The 24247-nt window shown below is 48.0% G+C and overlaps 1 protein-coding gene across 1 annotated transcript in view; it reads left to right on the top strand.

Moving 5' to 3' along the window:
* SLC24A3 (solute carrier family 24 member 3) overlaps positions 1 to 24247 on the top strand; it is a 1254778-nt gene that overhangs the window by 1023719 nt on the left and 206812 nt on the right. Inside the window, exon 7 of the mRNA XM_069607530.1 lies at positions 23601 to 23675. Coding sequence (XP_069463631.1) covers positions 23601 to 23675 — 75 coding nt within the window. The remainder of the gene's footprint in view (positions 1 to 23600; positions 23676 to 24247) is intronic.

Below are 24247 nucleotides of genomic sequence, written 5' to 3'. Positions count from 1 at the left end.
TTGCAGCGCTCTGTAATGAAGGGGAGCAAGGAAGATAGCTTGAATAGATGCCGACAGCATCCCCACTACTCTGGCAAACTGTCTGGGGGAGATCCTCCCCCTCTTGAGGAGCAGATGAATTTCCTTCTTTATCTTGGAAAGTCTGCTGTCTGGGAGAAGAAGGATGCAAAGCTTTGAATCTATATTAAAGCCCAGAAATTGGATACATTGCGTAGGCTTCAATATGGATTTTTTTACATTTATAACAAAACCTAAGTCCTGTAACAGGATCACAGTGAATTTCAGATGGGAACACAGAGTCTGATAATTCTGGGCTAGGAGCAACATGTCGACCAGATAAATTATGATCTGAATCCCCCTGGATCTGAGAAGAGCCATCACCGGCCGCATGAGCTTGGTGAAACACCATGGGGCTGAGGACAGGCCAAACGGAAGGGATGCAAACTGCCACACCGACCCCCCCATTGGAACTGAAGAAACTCCCGATGCGGGGGAAAAACGGGAACTACCAAGTAAGCGTCCTTGAGGTCCAATTTGACCATCCAGTCTGCAGGGAGAAGGGTGTCCCTGAGCAAATGAATTCCTTCCATTTTGAAATGGTGATAAACTACAAAAGAGTTGAGGGCTTTCAGGTTGATTACTGGGCGAAACCCCTGGTCCGGTTTTGGGACTAGAAAAATGGAACTCAGAAACTGAGAGGCCCTGTAAGAGGCCGGGACTACCGCCCCTTTGGAGATGAGATCCCTTACCTCCACATCTATGAGGGATTGTTTGACTTCGTCAAACACCAAAGGAAGGGGAAAGGACAACTGACAAGGAGGGGCATAGAATTCTATCTGATAACCTTGAACCGTTTGTAACACCCAAGGATCCAAAGTGAGGGCCTCCCACTGTGGAAGAAACCTGGCTAGTCTGCCACCTAGACTTTTGGGGGAAAAAACCTTTAGCACCTGAGAAAGTACCTCATGGCCCTCTTGATCTTCCGGCTCCTCTGCCGGCACGTCCTCTCCAACTCGAGATTTGTTGTGGGTAGAACTGGTTATGTGCTCCTCGAGCAGAGGAGGTATGGTATGCGCCCCGGGGCGCAAACTGACGGGGACGGGAGGAGCCCTGGGAAAAGCGGCCGGAGGAGCGGGCCCTACCTCGTCCAGCCTTGTTAAAAACCTTTGGGGCAAAAACCTTTTTTATATTAACCTGCGCTTTGTCCAGCGCCGTAAATGTGTGAACATATGCTGACAAATCTTTCAGAAAAGAATCCCCAAATAAATTACCCTGCGCTGAGGGGCCACCTTCCCTCTCAGACATGTCTGCCAGTTTGGAATCCAACCTCATTAATAATGATTTTCTCCTCTCCCTACATATGGAGGCATTAGCATTGCCGAGCAGGCATACCGTAAGTTGGATCCAACCCCTTAATGCGTCAACATCTACCGGGGTGTTAGAGGACGCCGCCTCTTCTGCCATTTCAAAAATCTGCGTGACTGGACCCAGGATGTCCAACAGTCTGTCCTGACAACTACGCCACGCTTTATCCACCCCCTTCTTGGGGTCTTTCCCCTTCTGGGAAAGAAAAGCCGCCATAGACTGGTCTATTTCTGGCGCCAGAGCCACCTTGTCGGCGAGCAAAGGTCTGGGACATTCCGACCGTAATTTATTACGATCCTCCTTCGCCATAGGGCGTCTGATCCAGAACTTGAGGAAAGATGAAACCTCTTCAGAGGGTTGCCACTCGGCTGACCTGGGGTGTTGTATCAGGGCAGGATCAAAGAAAGGAACCCCACTCCCATCCAGCAGGGGGCCCTCCTGAGGGGCTACTGAGGTCACCTTCCTTTTCTGCCTCTTAGGGGGCGAATCAGAGTTATCTGAACTGTCAGAGGATGAGACATCAATAGGGGGCTCCACGGGCGCGAAAGGCGCGGGAGCCGGCCAGGGGGTGGAAGAGATAGGCTGACGGGATTCTTCCCACCCATGCTTTAAATTACTCTTAGGGGACATGGCCACTATGGGACTGAGTTGTCCCTGGGTATGCTTAGTTTTGGCCTTACATTTTTTGGGGGCCTGGGATGCCGTAGATGGGGCAGCATCCTGGGACGGATGAAAATCCGCAATACGGGTAATTAACCTGTCAAAGGCTGACGCCAAGGTATTATTCAAATCAGATAAAGCTGAGTCCAAAGAGGACTGAATAGCTTGAGCCACCAATGGCTGGACATGACAGGCTTGATCCCCCAAATCATCAACCACTTTCTCACTTTTTTTGGCAGTGCGTACTTCAGTGCTGGCATCAGCAGAGGAGGGAAGCGCTCCTTTATCCATGACAGCACCAATTTTACTTGGTAATATATATATAAATATATGTAAGTGGTATGAATAAACAGCAGGGTCTATGCTGAATCAACACAAGCCGAGCAGGCTGTAACCTTTCACTTCAAGAGGGTGCCACAAACCTTTGGAAGGGTCACCCAGGCAGTATATGGACAATATCTGTATCCCACAGACAAACACGCGAGCAGCGTGTGAGGGCAATGAAAAGATAAATTGAAACAACTAAAACCACTGTAAATAATAAAAACAGAAAATGGAACACAATTCTTAAAATAACATTTGACAATGAACCAACTGAGGGGGAGAGAAGGCTCGAACCGCCAACCCTGCCTCTGGTAAACAGCACGCTTAATGCGTGTGCCAGAGAGCTTCTCTAAATCTGCACGCAGTCAGTCAGAAAGTAACTGAACTGACGCGCGCGCACAACAAAGAGGAAAAACCTCCCCGGCCTTTTCTCAGGCCCACGTGGAATTGGAACGCGAGAGCGTTCGCAGTAAGCAAAAGGTCAAATAAAGTTAAATAAACAAAACGTGCAGCTCCCGGGTTGCACGCAACACCTTAGAACACTGAGCGGGCTTTCTCACGCTAACGCCACGCTCAAACAATTATGTGAAATTCACCTCAGGAGGCGAGCGCGGCTAAATAAACAAACGCTCATTTGCCTGCCTGAGGAACAATACACAATAAGTATACAATGTAGCTATATAAAGAAACACGTTCACTCGAACGCTGTTTCCTGAAACCAACGTTACAAGTAACGTTTCTCTACACAGACTAAGGAAAAACCAGAGGTGTGACTTAGCTGTGGGTCAGCAGCAAAGAAAGAGGGGGAGTGGATAAAGGAATGGACCTATATGGGACTGGCTCACTCCCTATTGGCTGCCTCCAGGGCATGACCTGCCCACCATGTTGGACTGGGATGTTTCCAATTGCTTTGTTATAATGTTATGTTTTGGAAAAATTTCGCTTTACAAAGTTTTTATTCTTTGCTGCTGTGGTTCTCAGTAAAGATTGTAATGCATAATATGAGCCTCCTGTCTTGCCATAGAATTAAGAGGCAACACTTCTCTGACCTGAATGCCGCCTGTTAGGTCACGCCACTTTTTTCCCATGGCCCCGGCGCGATTTGCCAAAAAGGGCTGTGGCCTAACAGGGGGTATTCACGTCAGGTAAGTGTCACTGTTATACTGCGGTGCCGACCTCCTGGCAGGGGGGCGGGAGGGGGTCTGCACCGCAAAGAAAGAAAAGGCTAGAGTTTGTTTCTAAAGCCTGGATCTCGCGCACACACGAGATCTTCAGGCTTTAGGAAAGACGCCTTTGCTTCTGGTGGGCTGGGCTTAGCCGGGGACTTCAGGGAGCACTGGCAGGCCCCCGTCTCTAGCACCTGCCCACTTAAAGCCCTGGCTTTCATCATTTAAAATGCATTTAGATTTGAATCAAGCATCAAAACATTGGAATATCATATCATGGTTCATATATTAGATGTACAGATAGATACCTTACCTTGATCACTTTTTTCTTCGTAAAATTCCAAGTGCATCTCGAGTTCGGAAGAGCATGTTGTGAGCTAAGCTACGTGTGCTCCAAAGTGTTTGAAATCGGCTGAAGGGTGCCAAAATGGCACTATGTGTTGGTTCCATCCACTCAGGTGCATATAAAGTAGCAATCTTCTCGCGGATATGGTTGAGATTAAAGTGAAGAGCCGAACAGATGTACAGAGGGAGCCTACTTACGAAGAACAAAGTGCAAAAATGCTTACCTGCCAATGGGATTAAAGTGCATCCTGGCAGTGCTGTCACTTACCTTGCAGAAAGAATGGAATAAGAACATGACTTTTACTGTGAAGAATGATGTGACAATAGTCATGCCGATGCCTTGCACATGCATGTGCATGTATGTACAGTGACGCAAAGGATAACTATAACCCTTGAACTGCATCATTGTCTCGGGAGGATAGCTCAGTCGCCTTGGAAGCAAGACGACACGGAGCAGCACAGGTTCGATCCCCCGGGCTGCGCTTAGGACCCTCTGGGTATTAAGTGCATTATAAATAACCAAACATATCATATTATATCCAATGGGAAAACAACCCAGGCGGGCACATTAGATTTAGCGGTGGGCTAATAGCTCATTTCTAGAGCGCAGAGCATATATGAACTGATACACTATACATATGTATAGAGGTATACATGTATGACCACTGGTAGAACGATGCACGGCATGGCTGTACAAGAAAGTTAGTGACTGAGCGGGTGCAAAGGGAGTCACCAAAACTCAAGTCACCACTCGAGGCCCGGGGAAAGCCTGCAGGCCCAATTCGCAGAAGCGTTTTATAATGACAAAGCCCCATTGGAAACCGCTCTGTGAATAAGGGCTTGCGTCTCCTGGACCCAACAAGATGGCTTCCCACAGGGATCCATTGGAGTGATGGATCTGACCACCTGATTGTTTTGGCAGGAAAAGAAAGGGAGCAATCATCATCAGCATCTCAACCTGCCATTAGGCATCTGAGTAACCAGCGCCACCACTATAGCAGCACTTGAGCGCTTTGAAGCACGGTGTGCAGTGATGTTGTCGAATGGAAAACAACAAATGGATGGTTAAACTAACCCACAACATCTATGCAAAAATAATGAATTAAAAAATGGGAATAGTATTTTCTGGGGTACGGGAAAAGTATACAGAAAATAAATAAAGGGGGTTTAGAGGGACCCCCCACCAAAAAAAGATTGAAAAAAAAGTGTTCTTTTTTTTAGATGTTTTGTGTTCGTTCAAAATTCATTCCTTGTTTTATAATTCAATATAATCACATGCAACCTTGAAAAACATTTTACTTGTATAGGTGCCTACCAAATGCACAATAAATACTTGCCTGCGGGGGCATAGTTGGGTGCCAGTGGTGTGTGCAAAGCACTTTGGTAGCAGGGCAGGGGCTAGTTCCTCACTGTACACAGTTCAACTGTTTCTGACACCCCCTATACCTTGGAATCCACGCCTACCAACTGAATAAACTCCAAAGGGCACAAAACGCGGCAGCCAAAATGCTACTTGCGCTCGGTCCAAGAGACCACGTCTCCCCAGCCCTTAAGACACTGCACTGGCTTCCTGTAGCCCGTAGGGTGGCTTTCAAATCCTTATGCCTCTCCCATCGAGCACTGCATAAAACTGGACCTCAATAGCTTCAAGACAAACTAAAACCTTATCATCCCACTCGCACCCTAAAATCAAGCTCAGCCGGCCTCCTAGTAATTCCTAAGACAAACTCTGTCAGGCTAGGCGGATCGTCATTCTCAGCCCTGGCCCCAACCCTGTGGAACTCGCTCCCACCCCACATCCGCCTAGCTGAGGATTTAGCGTCCTTCCGCAAACTACTGAAAACCTGGCTCTTCCCCTAAAACCAACCAGTTTGTTTTCCAAACTAACAGCATCACAATGAGGATTTAGCGTCCTTCCGCAAACTACTGGAAATCTGGCTTTTCCCCTAAAATCAACCGGTTTTCCAAACGAACAGCATCACAATGACACTGACCCAACAAACTACCTGTTGCGAGAAATTGACAGCTAATAAACTCGAATGTAAACTAGAAAGACAAACAGAAATAAACGAGTAAAGTTGATCAAAACAGTGAAGTGGATAATATGAATAAATCATTTGGGAAAATAAAGAGATCTAAATTGCTGAAATGTACATATTGAATGAGGAAGAACGAAGTGAATGGCATGGATGAAACAGTTAGAATGGATGAAGCGTATAGAACTGATGAATGCACTGAGTGGAAGAGTGCATGAGTGGAAGAACAGACGACTAGATAGATCAAATGAATATGGAGATCGGATGAGTAAACAGAATAGATGAACATACAAAACAGGATGAGTGTGTAGAGCGGCTAGTTGTATAGAGCGGACAAGTGTGTAGAGCCGATGAGTGCGTGAATACAGAGAAGCAAATAGCACGCAGGAGTGCATAGAACTGATGAGTATACAGAACGGATGAACATATAGACCAGACGAAAGTTGGAATCTGGATGAGCGTGTAGAGAGGATGAGTGTGCAGAATGGATGAGTATGCAGAGCGGATGAGTGTGCAGAATGGATGAGTGAGGAGAGAGGATGAGTGTGGAGAGCGGATGAGTGTGGAGAGCAGATGAGTGTGGAGAGTGGATGATGGTAGAGAGCGGATGAGTGTGGAGAGCGGATGAGGGTGGAGAAAGGATGCGTGTGGAGAGCAGATGAGCATGGCGAGTGGATGACTGTAGGGAGCAGATGAGTGTGGAGAGTGGATGAGTGTAGAGAGCGGATGAGTGTAGAGAGCAGATGAGAGTAGAGAGTGGAAGAGTGAGAACGGATGAGTGTGAGAGCGGATTAGTGTGAGAGCGGATAAGTGTGAGAGCGGATGAGTGTGAGAGCGGAAGAGTGGGAGCCTGGATGAGTGTGGAGCACGGATGAGTGTGGAGATCAGATGAGTGTGGAGAGTGGATGAGTGTGGAGCGGATGAGCGTGTAGAGCGGATGAGCGTGTAGAGCGGATGAGTGTGTAGAGCGGATGAGTGTGTAGAACGGATGAGTGTGTAGTACGGATGATTGTGTAGTACGGATGAGTGTGGAGTACGGATGAGTGTGGAGTATGGATGAGTGTGGAGTACGGATGAGTGTGTAGTACAGATGAGTGTGTGGTACGGATGAGTGTGAAGTACGGATGAGTGTGGAGTATGGATGAGTGGAGTACGGATGAGTGTGGAGCATGGATGAGTGTGGAGTACGGATGAGTATGGAGTATGGGTGAGTGTGTGGAGCGGATGCGTGTGTGGAGCAGATGAGTGTGTGGAGCGGATGTGTGTGGAGCGGATGTGTGTGGAGCGGATGTGTGTGTGGAGCGGATGCGTGCGTGGAACGGATGCGTGTGTGGAGCGGATGAGTGTGTGGAGCGGATGAGCGTGTAGACTCGATGAGCATGTAGAGTGGATGAGCATGTAGATTGGATGAGCGTGTCGATTGGTTGAGCGTGTAGACTGGATGAGCGTGTAAACTAGATGAGCATGTAGACCGGATGAGCGTGTAGATTGGAAGTGCGTGTAGATTGGAAAAGCGTTTAGATTGCATGGGCGTACAGAGCGGACGAGTGTACAGAGCGGATGAGTGAAAAGCATGATCTCGAACACCTGAAACGAATAAAAGTGCATAGAACGGACTTGATCGCATAGAATTGCGTGACGTACGTGATTTGCCTTGGAATGCAGGGAACATTTGAAAGAGCATACATCCCATCATACCACACCCCACGCTTACTCTCCTCTTTACACCACCACTCAACTAGAATACAGAGATACTATGACACCATTCGGTATAACTGTTCTCATATCAACATCTCGCGCTCACTCCCCATCATGCTATGTAAACACCGCTGGTTACACACCCCCCAGCCAGGCGTTCTCCTCAGGCCTAACGAAGCCACACTCGGTCTGGATTATTCCTGCCAGAGCGAACACATACTCCTGATCTCAACTGCCACACCTACCACTATGAAGCAGCTACTACACGAATTCCGCACCAGCTGCACACATACCTGGTGCGCACACGCACCTTTGGACTCTCTACTCTCTCTACTGACTCGAACTTCGGTTCCCAAGGGCGTTCATCCTACCAGCGCCTTCAGACCATACCAATGGTATATAAGGCGCTATATAAATGCAAAATAACATAACATAACAAATGAAGAGCTGACTTTAGCGTGTCTCTAAAATTGAGTCTGAGAATAGTTGATCACTGCTCTCACAAATCAAGCAGAATTGATATCAATCTCTAGTAATCCTTTATTAAGTAAATAGAAACTGCTCACTCTGTGGTTTTCAATTATAAAAGGAACATACTATTGTGGCAAACGTTCTGTGCCATTGCCCAAAAAGTGTCGAACTCAGTCAGTGAATCTGTAACTAACATAAACACACCTTCACAGTGAACACTTTACCAGATAAACATAATTCCACAGATACAGTGCAACTCTGCTGGATACATCGGCAGGGTATCCCGTATGCTTTCTCGACAGTTATTAATTTGACAAATATTTTATGGGTTAAGGAGTAAAAAGAGTGTGGGGAGGGTTTTGGGGAGGGTAGCAATGTAGGGGAAATGGGGAGGAATTGGGGGCAGGGAACCTCCCAAAACAAAACAAAACATTTGAAGTAATTACTTTGTAGTAAATTACCACAAAGTAATTACTGTAGATGAAACTACATGGAACCAGCTGTAGTTAACATTTACACATTACACACATTCTTCTTCACCTCTTTTCTCTCTTTTTCCTATCATGGGGTTTGGGGAAAGGCTACAGCAGTATTTCGTCCATCTTTGTGATATGATGTATCATGGGAAAAAAGTGAATATGTCTTTTATGTTTACTGCTCTGGTGATTGCAGTTGTTAGAGATAGAAAAATGTGGACAATGCACCCAGGGGCTGAAAACTGGGTTAGTGAATTGCTTCCTGCTGGGGTGACCAAATCAAAGGATCTGGTTTAGTCTCAAAATCAGGCACACAGCCAGATTTCCAGAGTGAATGTGCTTTTTTTTATTTTAGAGATGGTATTTACCGCTAAGAGCTGCATTGTGGTGAGTGCCTGCAGCACAAGTGGAGCACCCTCATCAAGTTCAGCTGAGGCCTGGGATGGTACCTGCTCATCAGATGCATGGCCCGATGGAGGATTCATGCTACCCCACCATAGTGCTTTGTTCCCCCCTTTCACTGTTGCCAGATATCATGTTTTTAGGGTCAGTATAGATCCCTTAGTTACCCTTTTCTGCTTGCTTCCCAGCACTGCCTTAATGTAGCACCAACACTACCTTTAGAGATGTAGAATTACTGTAGGCCCTTTCAGAGTGTAGCTCCCTTCAAAATAGACCAGACTTCTGTGTGTGGAAGGCTGTACAGGTTGGCGATAGCCTGCCACCCGGGTTCATAGGCCTGACCGCTTTATAGCTGCTAACAAAGGTGGTGGGGGGGGTAACCATCCCATCAATGCCTGTCACTCGCAGAATGACTGACAGTCGCCTCCAGGCATAACGTTTGGGCTGTCCAGGGCCCATTTCTGAGGGAAAGAAAAGTTAAAGCAGCTAAGATGGCCATGGCAGGTGGCATAGGGAAAGATGAAGCCTGTGGCACGGGAGTGGAGGTAGCCAAGTGATGCCTTTCACCACCAACAGATGAATGTCAAGAGGGAGGGTTTAATGGCAGAACATGAGAGGTGAATGGCAGAGGAGAGTGGGTGTAGGAGAGCTGGAGCAGCCAACAGGCTGGTTGGCATGATCGTGTGTGTGCGATTAGGGAAACACTGCGATGTTGCACAACTATAGGTGAAGTATCTTCAGGTAAGTGGTAGGGCATTTACAGAGCTGCTATAATATTTTTTATTAAAAAGGAACACCTAAAAGGGAAGTTGAATTTAAGATACACAGAACAATTTTGAATCAAAGTGATACATTGGCCCTCATTAAGAGTCTGCCGGTAACCTGCCTTACCGTTATTGGCACCTGATATCCTGGTGTTACTGGGATTTTACAGGTGCTGGCGATAGCAGTAAATTCCCATTCCTTGGCTTGCCCCTATCAACAGCATCGGTGCTGGTGACAGGGGCAATTATTTGCCGGTAGGGGCATGAACTCCTGGCAGGTCCGATGTGCCGGTAGTTCACTGCCCCTACCCGTAAACACATGCTGTGCCAGTGTGGGAAGAATGCTGGATCCGGTATTACCAGACATTTTACCAGTATTTTTCCTGGACAGGCATACTCATAACGGGCGCCATTGAGTTCCTGTGAGTAAAAGGTATAGCAGTGTGAGGAAATAAGAGTGCTTTATTATGTTGGACATTTGATTGAAGGAATGTAATTAGAGTTCTACCATATCTCCTGAGACTCATTAACGAGAGACAGGTAATTGAGGGACATAGGTGGGCAGTACTATACTGTCTTCTGCAGGGGTAGCCTGGGCTAGTGTTGCATAAGGCTCTGTGAACAATACAAAGTGTTTTGATTGCGATATCGGCTGCCGCGGGAAGCCAGTGCAGTGTCACCAGCACATGTGTGATGTGGTAATGAGGTTTCAGGCCCATGACCAGTCTGGCACCCTATTTTGTTCAGCCTGAACTTCACATGTTAAACGTTTAATGAGACCCAAGTAGAGGCTATTGCAATAGTCAATGCGTGAGATTACCATCAGCATGGCTACTTGTACGTTCAGAAGCGGGAGCACGTACTGCAAAGCATGAACATAGAAATGGGATTTCCTGGAGATCTCCTTCATCTGGTGAGAGAAAATGGGGAGCCTATCAAATATGTGGACATTGGTGGGCACACACACACAAACATTTTGGGGGTCATTGTAATATATATTGTTTCTAAAAGTTAGCAGCCCTCTCCTTGCTACTATAAAGGTTTTGTGAATGGATATAATCTATGGCTGGAATCAGGAGGTCCCTAGAATTCTTGTTTTACATCAATTCACAAAAATAAATCTTTGGTTGTTTTAGGATCTCACCCTGTCACTGCTGAGTAGTAATATACATTTAATTTTACTTGGGAGGCTTCTCTCCCAGATGTAATGTTTGAATGTTTGATAAAGGTTTATTTTAAACCATAAATCAATAAAAAAAAATATATCTAATAATGCTGCCCACCATGCCCGCACGCGGGGCAGAATTAATATGAATCCCTGTGCACTGTAGCTTCGCCAACCCCATGCCAATCAAGTGCAGCAGAGATACATGTGCAATTTATAGACAGCGTTGCTGGCGGAGGCAGGCATGGTATTTGCATACTGCCTCCCTGCTCTGTGCATGAAATGTATGAACATGCAACGGCTGCGAACCATGACACCCTCATCCCACAACTGCATGAGTCCCAATGTATGGTAGGCCGGGACATCCATTGCACATATGACATGCAGGCCTGCCACTGTGTGCATTGTCAAAGAACAAGCACTGTGTCCACCAGGCTCGGCTGAAGAGTGAGGAACTAGCCCCTGCCCTGCTCCCAAAGTGCTTTGCACACACCTCTGGCACTCAACTATGCCCCCGCAGGTAAGTATTTATTGTGCATTTGGTAGGCACGTATACAAGTAAAATGTTTTTCAAGGTTGCATGTGATTAAATTGAATTATAAAACAAGGAATTAATTTTGAACGAACAGAAAACATCGAAAAAAAGAACACATTTTTTTTTCATTGTTTTTTGGGTGGAGTATCTTCAGGTAAGTGGTAGGGCATTTACAGAGCTGCTATAATATTTATTTTTAAAAAGGAACACCTAAAAGGGAAGTTGAATTTAAGATACGCAGAACAATTTTGAATCAAAGTGATACATTGGCCCTCATTAAGAGTCTGCCGGTAACCTGCCTTACCGTTATCGGCACCTGATATCCTGGTGTTACTGGGATTTTACAGGTGCTGGCGATAGCGGTAAGTTCCCATTCCTTGGCTTGCCCCTATCAACAGCACCGGTGCTGGTGACAGGGGCAATTATTTGCCGGTAGGGGCATGAACTCCTGGCAGGTCCGATGTGCCGGTAGTTTACTGCCCCTACCGTAAACTCATGCTGTGCCAGTGTGGGAAGAATGCTGGATCCGGTATTACCAGACATTTTACCAGTATTTTTCCTGGACAGGCATACTCATAACGGGCGCCATTGAGTTCCTGTGAGTAAAAGGTATAGCAGTGTGAGGAAATAAGAGTGCTTTATTATGTTGGACATTTGATTGAAGGAATGTAATTAGAGTTCTACCATATCTCCTGAGACTCATTAACGAGAGACAGGTAATTGAGGGACATGGGTGGGCAGTACTATACTGTCTTCTGCAGGGGTAGCCTGGGCTAGTGTTGCATAAGGCTCTGTGAACAATACAAAGTGTTTTGATTGCGATATCGGCTGCCGCGGGAAGCCAGTGCAGTGTCACCAGCACATGTGTGATGTGGTAATGAGGTTTCAGGCCCATGACCAGTCTGGCAACCTTATTTTGTTCAGCCTGAACTTCACATGTTAAACGTTTAACGAGACCCAAGTAGAGGCTATTGCAATAGTCAATGCGTGAGATTACCATCAGCATGGCTACTTGTACGTTCAGAAGCGGGAGCACGTGCTGCAAAGCATGAACATAGAAATGGGATTTCCTGGAGATCTCCTTCATCTGGTGAGAGAAAATGGGGAGCCTATCAAATATGTGGACATTGGTGGGCACACACACACAAACATTTTGGGGGTCATTGTAATATATATTGTTTCTAAAAGTTAGCAGCCCTCTCCATGCTACTATAAAGGTTTTGTGAATGGATATAATCTATGGCTGGAATCAGGAGGTCCCTAGAATTCTTGTTTTACATCAATTCACAAAAATAAATCTTTGGTTGTCTTAGGATCTCACCCTGTCACTGCTGAGTAGTAATATACATTTAATTTTACTTGGGAGGCTTCTCTCCCAGATGTAATGTTTGAATGTTTGATAAAGGTTTATTTGAAACCATAAATCAATAAAAAAAAATATATCTAATAATGCTGCCCACCATGCCCGCACGCGGGGCAGAATTAATATGAATCCCTGTGCACTGTAGCTTCGCCAACCCCATGCCAATCAAGTGCAGCAGAGATACATGTGCAATTTATAGACAGCGTTGCTGGCGGAGGCAGGCATGGTATTTGCATACTGCCTCCCTGCTCTGTGCATGAAATGTATGAACATGCAACGGCTGCGAACCATGACACCCTCATCCCACAACTGCATGAGTCCCAATGTATGGTAGGCCGGGACATCCATTGCACATATGACATGCAGGCCTGCCACTGTGTGCATTGTCAAAGAACAAGCACTGTGTCCACCAGGCTCGGCTGAAGAGTGAGGAACTAGCCCCTGCCCTGCTCCCAAAGTGCTTTGCACACACCTCTGGCACTCAACTATGCCCCCGCAGGTAAGTATTTATTGTGCATTTGGTAGGCACGTATACAAGTAAAATGTTTTTCAAGGTTGCATGTGATTAAATTGAATTATAAAACAAGGAATTAATTTTGAACGAACAGAAAACATCGAAAAAAAGAACACATTTTTTTTTCATTGTTTTTTGGGTGGGGGGTCCCTCTAAACCCCCTTTATTTTGTGTATACTTTTCCCCTACCCCAGAAACTACTATTCCCATTCCCAACCACATATGTCATAGAAACACACATTCAGATTCCCTTACGTCCCTTCTGTCCAACTCTGCGCAACTGCGCAAACTAGAGCGCACGAAAGGCTGTCTATACCTTTTCAAAATCACATCAGAATCAGAAATCTCATGCGTAGAAATGGAAAGCTCCCCCCCTTGCAACAGGTGCAAGGAAAAGCCTTGCCTAGAAGGGTCATTTCTCATCCTTTTGTGCATTTGCGTTTCAAATGGGGAAGTGGGGGGGGGGGGGGCGTGGCATCGGTATGAACTGACAGTTGGATTTCTGTTTCTGAAAAAATTATAGAAATGCTTCTTTCTGGGTGGGGCTGTGTAGCAGCCCAAGATGGCTGCTTAGCTCTCAAGCTCTGTGTGGCTCCGGCAATCATCCGCCTGCATCTGCGATCTTTGCTGCTTTGGACACTGATCCTGTGGTTGCCCTGCTGCCCTCCTGTGCTGGGCTTCACCCGGCGGAATCCTGGTCCGATTCGGACCCGGAGAGCCCAGTTTCGGGCCTCCTTTGATTGCGGCCTGCTGTCTGGCGGCGGCCGCGGTGTGCGCCTGGCCCCGACCCCCTCTTTCCTGCTCCTCTGGGAGCCCGTGCTGCATCAGGCCGCGTGGCGCAGCGGGGCGCCAGTGCCTGCCCCGACCCTCGGGTGCCCGGCTGGACCTCCCATAGCCGGCTGCGGCCGCTGTGTCTGTGCTGTGTGCCGCGGCGGGCTCCACCTGGGGCGCGCGGCGGCGCGACTGCTCCGCTGCTGGTGCCGCCGTGGAATTGGCCCAGCTCCCGACTTCACCCAGGGGCTCGCTCATCCGAAACGAGGCGGATCCAGAGGTCTGCTGCCGGGGCCGACGCTGGAGCGTGCCTAGGCTCCTATCCTTGTTTACGGGGCTGGAGCCCCCACCGCCTGGACACGTGGGCTGACCGGGCTGGGGCCTGCCCGCCTCAGCATATACGCGGCCTCCTGGAGTGCGCGTGGGATCGCGCTGATCAGGTGAGGAGTGGGGGGACCCGGGCTGGGAGTATCATTGCGGCCCCCTCCTCCCACTCTGCCGACTGTCTGAACCACTATACTAGCTGGGGCCCCCTACTATCCGGCTCTGGCTGCGCGGGACCCCTGCAGAGCGGCGGCGGCTGTGTGGGCGAGGAGTGGGGGTCTGTCCTTCCAATAAGCGGCCTAGCCAGCTATCCCCATGAGCCTGCTTTGCTAAATAACTCGGTTGAGGCTGTAGCGCGGCTTCATCGTATTACTGTGTATTCACCTGCCACTTTAGGGGTGCATACTTCCACCCGCCAACCTCAACTACTTAAAACTGTGCTCCTTGGTGCTGCCACTGCCTTGCCAGTCCTCACTTGCTTCTCTGCTGCTCCTCCTGAGGACACTGTCACCCTCCACATACACCCTGCAGTGGGCATCCATCCCACGGTGACTGTGAGCGGCCCCTCGGAAAGGTGTGGCCTGGTGAGCTACACCTATACAGTGCCTCCTGACCTTCTTTTTAGTTGAACCATCAGGCACTACGGCCACCACTCCCAGCTGCTTGTCGGCGCCCCCCCATCTGACTGCAAGGGTGGCCCTGCGTCTGATACCCAACTGTTTCCGCCGCGCCTTGGCTACCCCTGGAGGCTGGTCTCCCGCCTGCCACTGTGGTGGTGCCCGTGGTCCTCTGACACCCTGATCCATCGTCTGCCTTCGTCCTTCGCTTATTGCATGCTTTGCTGCCCCCCGATCAACACTGGTTCGGTGCCTACAATGCCGAATAAGTCCAAGGGGGCCGCTGGGAGGGGAGCCATGGATAGATTCGCCAAGTCGGTCCCCGAGAGCTGAGACGGTGCATACTTCATCCCTGCAGGAAGACCCTGAGAATGACGTTCTCCCAGAGGCTGGGACCCCTGATCTGACCACAATCATGGAGTCCATGGCCAAGAACTTCGCCTCCCTTCACGAGAAATTAGATGACATTAATGCTAATGTTGCCTCTTTGAAAACCCGTGTTGATCAGGCGGGCACCAGAATCACTGAAGCTGAAGCAGGATATCCACTACCAAGGATGAGATACATATGCTGCAGGACACCGTCGCCTCCTAGTCACGTGACATGAAGAGTGTCAGAGCCAAGTGTGATGACCTCGAATTGCGTTCTCGCAGAAACAACCTACGTATAATTGGGGTCCCGGAGAACGCTCTTAAGGGACGAATGGAAGACGCTGTTGAGACCCTAATTAAAGATTTACTAAGCAACCCGGCTCTCTCTCTGTACTTTACTTTCGAGCGGGCACACAGAGCCCTATCACCATGCCCCAGGCCGGGGGGCATCCTGAGACCTATCATTGCCAGGATTCTCAATTACCGGGACAGGGACCTGGTCCTCCGCCTTGCACGTGAAAAAGGTGACCTCTGCCTCGAATCCCACACTATCAGGATTTTCCTGGACTTCTCGGTGGCGGTGCAGCAGGATCGGCGTCAATTCATCGGGGTCAAGAAACTGCTCAGGGAGCGTGGAGTCCCATAAGCCTCAAAATCACCCATAACGGCAAACTGTACTTCTTCACTGTCCCTGATGAGGCGGTGAAGTTCATCCAGGCGCATATACCACTTCAAATTCCGGCTGCTGACCGCGCCGTGGAGGACTAACAACATGCAACTCAACCTGACAAGGCCCATCCTGGTCAATAATCCTTCAAGTCATATGTGACGATGGTAAGAATCTACCAGCAACCATGTGAAGTGGAAGCCCCCGAACACATTCCTGCACCGCGGCCCGGCGATGGGGTCGCTGAACTCCTTCCTCCCCGCCGGGGGAGGCGCTGCTCCTTGACATTAGATGCTGCTCCGGCCTCACCCTGCTTCTGATAGTTTATGGGTTTGGGGGCCCTATACAGACTCCGTCTCCCGCAGAAATCTGCCTCAGACAGCCCTCACTGTCTTATACACTGTTCAAGCAGCCGCCCACACGGCAACAGCACACCCCACTGCAATTGCAATGTTTATGTTTTGTTGGTTGCTACTGCTTGGTGGCCCCTGTTGGGCCCTGGTTGGGGCTTATGCACGTTGGATTTTGCCCTCCGACCTCTACTTCTTGGTGAGAGTCGGCTTAGTTGCAGGCACCTGCACTTGGGGGGGGGGGTTTCCACTGCAAGTTGGGGGTGGGCAGTGAGGGTGGGGTGTGGTGAAGCTGGGGTTGGGTTAACAGTTAAAAACATGACTGAGGGATGCATGACTTCGACTCAACATAAGTGTACGCACGGCAAATGCAAAAGGTGGAAGGGTAATGTATACTACCACTGGGATGTTCCATAATGTAACACTATGGCCCTGAACATCATGACATGGAATATCCGTGGTCTGAGCAATTTCACTAAGGCCTGCAGGATAACTGCCTACACCCAGAGGCATGGCACTAAAATCCTCTTTCTCCAAGAAACTCATGCCCTTGGGCGTCTAGCAACACTCCTCGCCCCCACATGGGGTGGCAACAGATACTATACGAAGTACTCCACCCAGTCCAGGGGGTCCTAACTTTAATTCATAAATCAGTCCAGTTTTCTCTGCGTTCCCGCCACATTGACCCCGAGGGCAGATATGTAATACTTCATTGCACACTTGTTAATATGGTATGCCTTCTTGTGAACTCGTATGCCCCTAATATCGATGCCCCAGATTTCTTTGATGCCATCACCACCACGCTTCTGAAGTACATAGATATTCCCATTATATGGGGTGGGGACATGAATCTAATCCTAGATAAAGACCTGGACAGATCCGGGACAGCCCGCAGAGCCCCATCATGCGCGGCCAATAGACTATGCGCCCCCATGGACACACTGGGTCTCAAGGATGTATGGAGAACTCTCAACCTATAGGCTAGAGAGTATACATTCTACTCATCGGTACATGATAGCCTCTTCAGGATAGATCTTTTTCCTCATATCTATTTGCATGGTCGGCAGGCCACGGAGACCAAGATATTACTGCACACACTATCGGACCACTCACCGGTAACACTTCATATTACGCTAGGACATGACCACCCCCCTCGCTCCTCCTGGAGATTTAAGTCGGAGGCCCTCCAAGAAATAGTCTTCAAAGCTGATATCCTAGCTGACATCAACACCTTCTTTGAATGCAATAACAGACAAGACACCTCTGATGGGGTACACTGGGAGGCGTTCAAGGTTTTCATCAGGGGGATGTGCATTTCTAGGGAGGCTGGGGTCCTCAAAGCCATTAAAAATAGCTTGCAGCAATCAGAAGCGAAGTTAAAGGAGCTGGAGAGGGAGTATGCTTCTGCCCCTTCCCCGATCATATTGGCACAGATCAGAGTGGAATTGGAAACATTTAAGTCTCATGCTCTAAGAGAAGTTCAGTACTACGCCCGTCCTGTAGCGGCCATGAAGTATGGTGAAGGGGATAGGCCGGGTAGAACACTATTCAGACTGGTCCGCACTGAAGGGGGTAGGAACCACATTGACTGTGTCAAAGACACAGGAGGCGCCCTGTGCTGGACCGACCATGACATCCTCGGGACATTCACTGCGTTCTACACGACCCTGTATGGCCCCCAACATGAAAACAGCCTGCAAGAAACAGACACCCTGTTAGAGCAAATCCCCATGACCCTCCTCTCCCGCGCGACCAGCGACCTACTTGAAGCTCCTGTCACCCTAGATGAGATAACCTTGGTCATCTCGAACTGCCCTAGGGGCAAAGCACCAGGCCCGGACGGCTTAACCTCGGAGTTTTATCGGTAACATGTAGCCATCCTGGCACCCAGACTCCTGGAGGTGTGGAACGAATCATTAGAGTTAAATATCCTACCCCAATCCAATCGTGAGGCGCTTATAACTGTGCTACCCAAGCCAGGTAAACCACTGGACGAATGAGGCTCCTATAGACCCCTTTCCCTAATTAACACTGACACGAAAATATTTGCCAAGATTATTGCCAATAGGTTCCTCCCCATTATGACTCACTTAGTTCATCCCGACCAGAGCGGTTTTGTGCCCAGTAGGTCCACCGCCCTCAATATCCGTCGCCTGTTTAATGTCCTGTCTAATATTGACCCCAACGCAAATGCCTTGGCGGTCACTCTCGATGCCCAGAAGGCATTTGACATGGTGTCATGGCAATATATGTGGGCGGTGCTCCACAAAATGGGAATTTGTCCGCACATGAGATCCTACATTAAACTACTATACACGAGCCCCGTGGCCTCAGCCCTTTTGAGTCCACACAGAGGTACCCGCCAGGGCTGCCCATTCTCCCCGATACTCTTTGCGCTCGCTATAGAACCCATGGCTGACTACATTAGGGACAAACACACGCGCAAAGGTATAAGTCTTCGTGAAATTCCCGAGATCGTTTCACTTTACGCTGACAATGTCCTTCTTTACATTACAAACCCGGCTGCCCACCTGGACCCGATATTGAGAGACATAACCAAAATTGGCACTTTCTCGGGCTTTACCATAAATTATACCAAATCTGAAATTTTCCCGCTCACCCCGTCCACTACTCAACCGCCCTGTGAATTTCCCCTCTGGTGGTCACCGAGGGGCATCAGATACCTTGGAGTGCAAGTGTCCCTCACTAAAGCTTCACTTTTGGCCGACAACTATGTGGCTGCGGCGCAGCTTGCTGAAGCTCAAATGTTGAAATGGTGCAGCCTTCCACTCTCCCTGTCGGGTAGACTGTCTCTAATCAAAATGATAACTGTCCCTAAATTACTCTACATCTTCGCTAACGTCCCGATTTGGCCTGGAAAGCGATACTTCAGGAACCTGCACGCTGCGTGTGCCAAATTTTTGTGGCACTCGGGTGCGGTTCGTAAGAAATGGCAGCACATGGCTCTTCCTTATGAAAATGGGGGCTTCACCGCCCGGACTTCACTAAATACTGGATAGCCGCGCAGGCCCAGAATGCCTCGTACTGGTACATGTTTTCCGATCCTCCCCCGCACGTGAAGCTCGAGAAACTAGCAAGCGAATGAGTCAACGTCCTCTCTCTTATACTCCACCATACATTTCATTCCGATGCCCCGGCTGACCCCGTAGCGGCTACTGTCAGGGCCTGGAAACATATTCTGCAGGCACAACCCGGCCATCACCCATATTACAAATGGCTGCCCATCTGGCAGTTCCCAGGCCTCAGCCCTACACATGATAAACTCCTTATGAAACACTGGCACGACTTGGGCTACCGGGCCCTGACCGACTTCTACCCTGATGGCAAGTTTATCACTCCGCAGATGTGGCACCCCTGTCACCTCGGCAATGCGCTGGAATTACTACAATACTACAGGCTGAGGGCAGCGTTCCTGGTGGCCTTCTTACCCTGATGAGCCCCCGGATTCGCCTGAGATTCACTACATATCCACATCGGCCGGATGTAGGGGGATAGTGTCCTCGTTATACAAGTTGCTTATGGCGGACCCTAAGGACGTGCCACTTAAGGCACGAGATGCGTGGAGTGAGGAACTGGTCCTCCCCATCACTGATGGAATATGGGGAAAAATGTGCATACACACCCGAACTACCTCTCTTAATGGCAGATATAGGTGTATACAATACAAACTCCTGAATAGACTATACTACACACCGCACAGACTGGACAGGTTTGCACACACCCAGGCTCGCACCTGCCCTAGATGTAGGTCTCCTGCGGCAGATCACACTCACATGTTCTGGTCCTGTGATGCGCTGGGCCCATACTGGAAAGCCATAATTGATGCTCTCTCAGAAATTACAGCGTCCCTTGTCCCCCCAGAACACCGAGCTTTGCTGTTCGGCCTGTGGGATAATCCTGAATTGAAGAAGATCTCTAGGTTCCTGAATACTGCCACCATAGTTGCCAAAAAATGCATACTACAATGTTGGAAGCGCCAATCCCCCCCCTCGTTCGAGATGTGGTTGCGGGCCCTCACATGGACTCAATCGTGTGAGGAGGACTATATCAATACCCTCCCGCTGACCTCTCGCCCCAAGAATGTATGGTCGGACTTTTGTACTTATCTCAACAACAAGGATGACTTAGAACTGGTGTCCTCCCCCCCTCCTGGTGAAGTAATCTAACCCATCGGTGAGCCACATATATTTGAACAACTGAGTACCTGTCTTTGCTGGCATTTTCCATGTGCTGCATTACCACTCATATGTTTGCTACCTATTTATGCTGTACAATGTGTAGATTGTCTGTTCTCTCGTCATGCCAAATATTTAAAAAAAAAGAAATGCTTCTTTCTTTTTTTGACAGTTCAAGATGACAGGCTTAAAGGTCTGTATTGGCAAGCTATTAGTGGCTGCTGCATTTTTTAAAAACTTTCTTGAGGATGCAAATTGGCCTCTGGTTGTTTGCTGGACTAAAATCTCTGAATAATATTTTTTCTAGCATGCACTTTTAAATGATGGTTCTTGGAGCCACATTATGGACATGAAGTGATCTGTCCCCCCCCTCACAAGATGGCGCTTGCACCAGCACATACCGGTTCCATTGCCTCTTTCAGTCTGGGGTCTTCGAGAGCAGCCTCCTTGAGCTTCTGTTGGTCTGGGAGCCACCAGGCGCGTTTATTTTTTTTTTACTAATGGCCAAATTGAGTGAGTCCTTCACGCCAGCAGATGTCCAAGCTACGCCCAGCAATGTAGGCAGTGTTTGGTGTCCCGATGGGACCGCGTGGAGCCTGTATGTTTCCATATTCAGTCGAGATTACGCCATCTCTAGTGGTCCCTCAAATTCCACAGGACACTAGTCGTGCTAATTTTGGAATTGGAAGTGCTTGCTTTACACAGAACTACAGTGCTGTCACTTTGAAAATAAACAATAAACCTGTGTTTTGGTGCCAATATATAGGGGGCAGTAGTCTATCGTAGAAGCCAAATGTCATATTTTACCGCTGGTGGCATGGTATGTTACAGCCATCTTTGTAGTGCGGGCTTTTTTCATTTTCCTGGTTATTCTTGGATGAAAATGCAGCATGGATGTTTTATTCAGTATTTTGAGTACATATCAATGCGGAGCCTAGCTTCGGAAGCAAAATAGCACCGCAAATTGGTAGAGTTTGCAGGCACACATTAGAGTTTTAGGGGAGGAAAATCCTTTACAAGTTATAATAAAGCATGTGTTACTGGCCTACCATTTACAATAGCAGTGAATAGAGAACATTTACAGTTAACGGTGCTAGAAAAGGGGTGTGCGTGTGGAACAGGATTGGTGGGCTGGCATCAGGATGGTTTCTGGTCTGGGTAGCTTGAGGGATCACATTAAAGCAGGGGCCAGCCAACTGCCGTTTACCAGATGTTTTGGAAAGGATGCAGACCCCTAGAGAAGTCCTCCTTCTTAGGCAAACTATCACAGGGAATGGCAAATATTTCACGCTTCAATGTCCAGAAGAGCCTTAAGCAAGGCATCCTATAATACGCCTGACAGGATGGCAAAATAATTGCTTTTCTTTGGGGAGAAAATGTTAAACGCAAACACAATTGCTAAAGATACAATTGATGCTGGCTATTGGTTCACGACCCCAAGCCTATGGCACCAAGTGCCCCCCTCGCCCCCAACCCCGTACTCTCCCAGCCCCCGTTGTTTTTTTTCCATTTTCCAGAAAGACGAATACATCAAATGCAAGCACTTCTGAAAGAGTGCGAACGTTTTCACTCTCGTGTCACTGTAAAGAGGAGTCTATTGTACCCTTCGGACATAGAATGCTGCGGAGGCAGCCAGTTAGTCAGAGAGAGCTCAGTTTATCAAATTAATCACTCGCTTCAGGTATCAGCGTTCCTCCTGCGTCACACGGGCAAATCCTGACAGGGTTGACACAATCCTTCAACGTTCCAATCTTAGCGAATGGAGTACCATTACGTTGTGTTTCTAACCGCTCTTATATATGAAAGGCACCTCGTATAACACACTATAAAAAAGGCGTTTTTATAATTAGCAATAAAGTTGTTTAAAAAGAAAATACAAGTAACAAGAGCCTACAAATCCATCCCATTCCTGCTCACTGTAGGGAGTTCGTAGATGTTGCTGCTCGTCAGGGAAAGGGCCCAAGTTTAAAACGTGCACCTGGGTGTAACATTTAACGTGATACAAGTCTGTGCGATGATGTGTCGGAGTCACTTTTTGCAATTGTAATTGAGTCAACATGGAATATTGATATTTCTGATTTTGGTTAATCACTGTGCTTTATTCCTTATGAATAGTTATTAGTATTTATAGTATTAGTCCTCGCCGGGGGCGGCCTAGTACCCCCAGCCAAAGAGGAGGCTCGGAGTAGGGGCATTACCATACGATAATCCTGCCACTCCGAGCCTCCTCCGTGCTGGAAGCTGCCATTTTCCCCTGCTGGGTGCTCGGGTAAGTGCTCCCCTGCAACCGCTCCCTCTCACCCCCCACTTTACACATATTTCTCCCCCTCCCAACACAGCCCCACTAACCTCCCTCGGCTGTGCGGAATGCCCCAATTGAAAGGGAGAAGGGACTACATTTAACCCCTTCTCCCATTCTGTTATTCACTCATGAATGGCCACCAGTTCAATCCCAGTCCATGGCTTCTCCTGTTCCATTGCAGCCATCTTCTTTGTTTGCTTTCTTTCTCTCGCCTTTCAATGGCCAACAGTTCAATCCTGGTCCATGGCAGCCATCTTCTTTGTTTACTTTTTTTTACTCTTATGAATGGCTGCCACGGAAAGGGAGAGCAGACTACATATCCTGTTGTATGGTGGCCTTTTATTTTTTCTTTTCTTTTCTCAGTTGCTAAACGCCAGAACACCTAGAGCGGTAATGCCCTCCCCACCCCCCACCCGCAGCTCGTGGCTTATTGCTTAACTAATAATATTCTGCAGAGATTATTTCTTCTGTAGATAGGGAGCATTAGATTTGCTTCAACATAGTATGTTTGAGTAAAGATGCCAGAGCACCCTTTTCATGCATTTTATAGACTCCCGTTAGTATTGTTATATTTTATATGCACAATGTAATGTACAATGTTATGTGCTCATAGTTTATGATACTGTTTATTGCTGTGTTGCCTACAGGTACATGATGTGATGTGTGGCAGTGCACAATGAAAACACTGTGATGTTCCTTTTTTGTTTTGTTTCATCAGGTGGTTGCGCTGTCGTCTTGGAGTTTGATGAGGGATGCATCGTACTATACTCTTTCTATAATCGCTCTCATTGTGGTAAGATCATCTTCTCAATTGAGTTGTGTGAATGGCATATGTGTGTACTACAGGGGCCTTGGAGTTGATATTGCATTTGTATCCTTCCACTGTCCGTACATGATTCAGTTGTCCATGCTACTGCACAGAAGTACCTCAATTTTCTAGGCACCATCCATGTGTGAACAGGTTAGAAAACCAAAGATTGTTTCCCACTGTACAGAATTCAAATGCACTTAATGCTGTGACTACAAAGACTACTTTTCTTCTCGTGGTAGTATTTACAAATAGACCCAACAAAAAAGCTACTGCCAGTGCCTTACTCCGGGTTTTAAACAAACACAAATCCAGGTGTTAATACCTGTTATTGGACCAGCTCAAAATAATATGCTCATTTTTACAGTGCACAAAGCTTTCATAGTCCCATATGCTTATTTATCCGATGGCAGTAGCACAATAAAGAGAAGCTACACAAGCAGTAGTAGCCACTTCCTTTACATAAAAGCATGACTGCAACTTCATCGGGCACAGGAGAATCTACACAAACAGGAAATACATGCATGGACCATAGTATATTCATAGAAATGCATCCT

The sequence above is a fragment of the Ambystoma mexicanum genome, chromosome 4q (assembly GCF_040938575.1).
Source record: "Ambystoma mexicanum isolate Mex_15411 chromosome 4q, UKY_AmexF1_1, whole genome shotgun sequence".
In the NCBI taxonomy this organism is placed as follows: Eukaryota; Metazoa; Chordata; class Amphibia; order Caudata; family Ambystomatidae; genus Ambystoma; species Ambystoma mexicanum.
The sequence above is the reverse complement of the archived record's forward strand: the minus strand, read 5'-3'. Positions and strand labels throughout refer to the sequence as shown.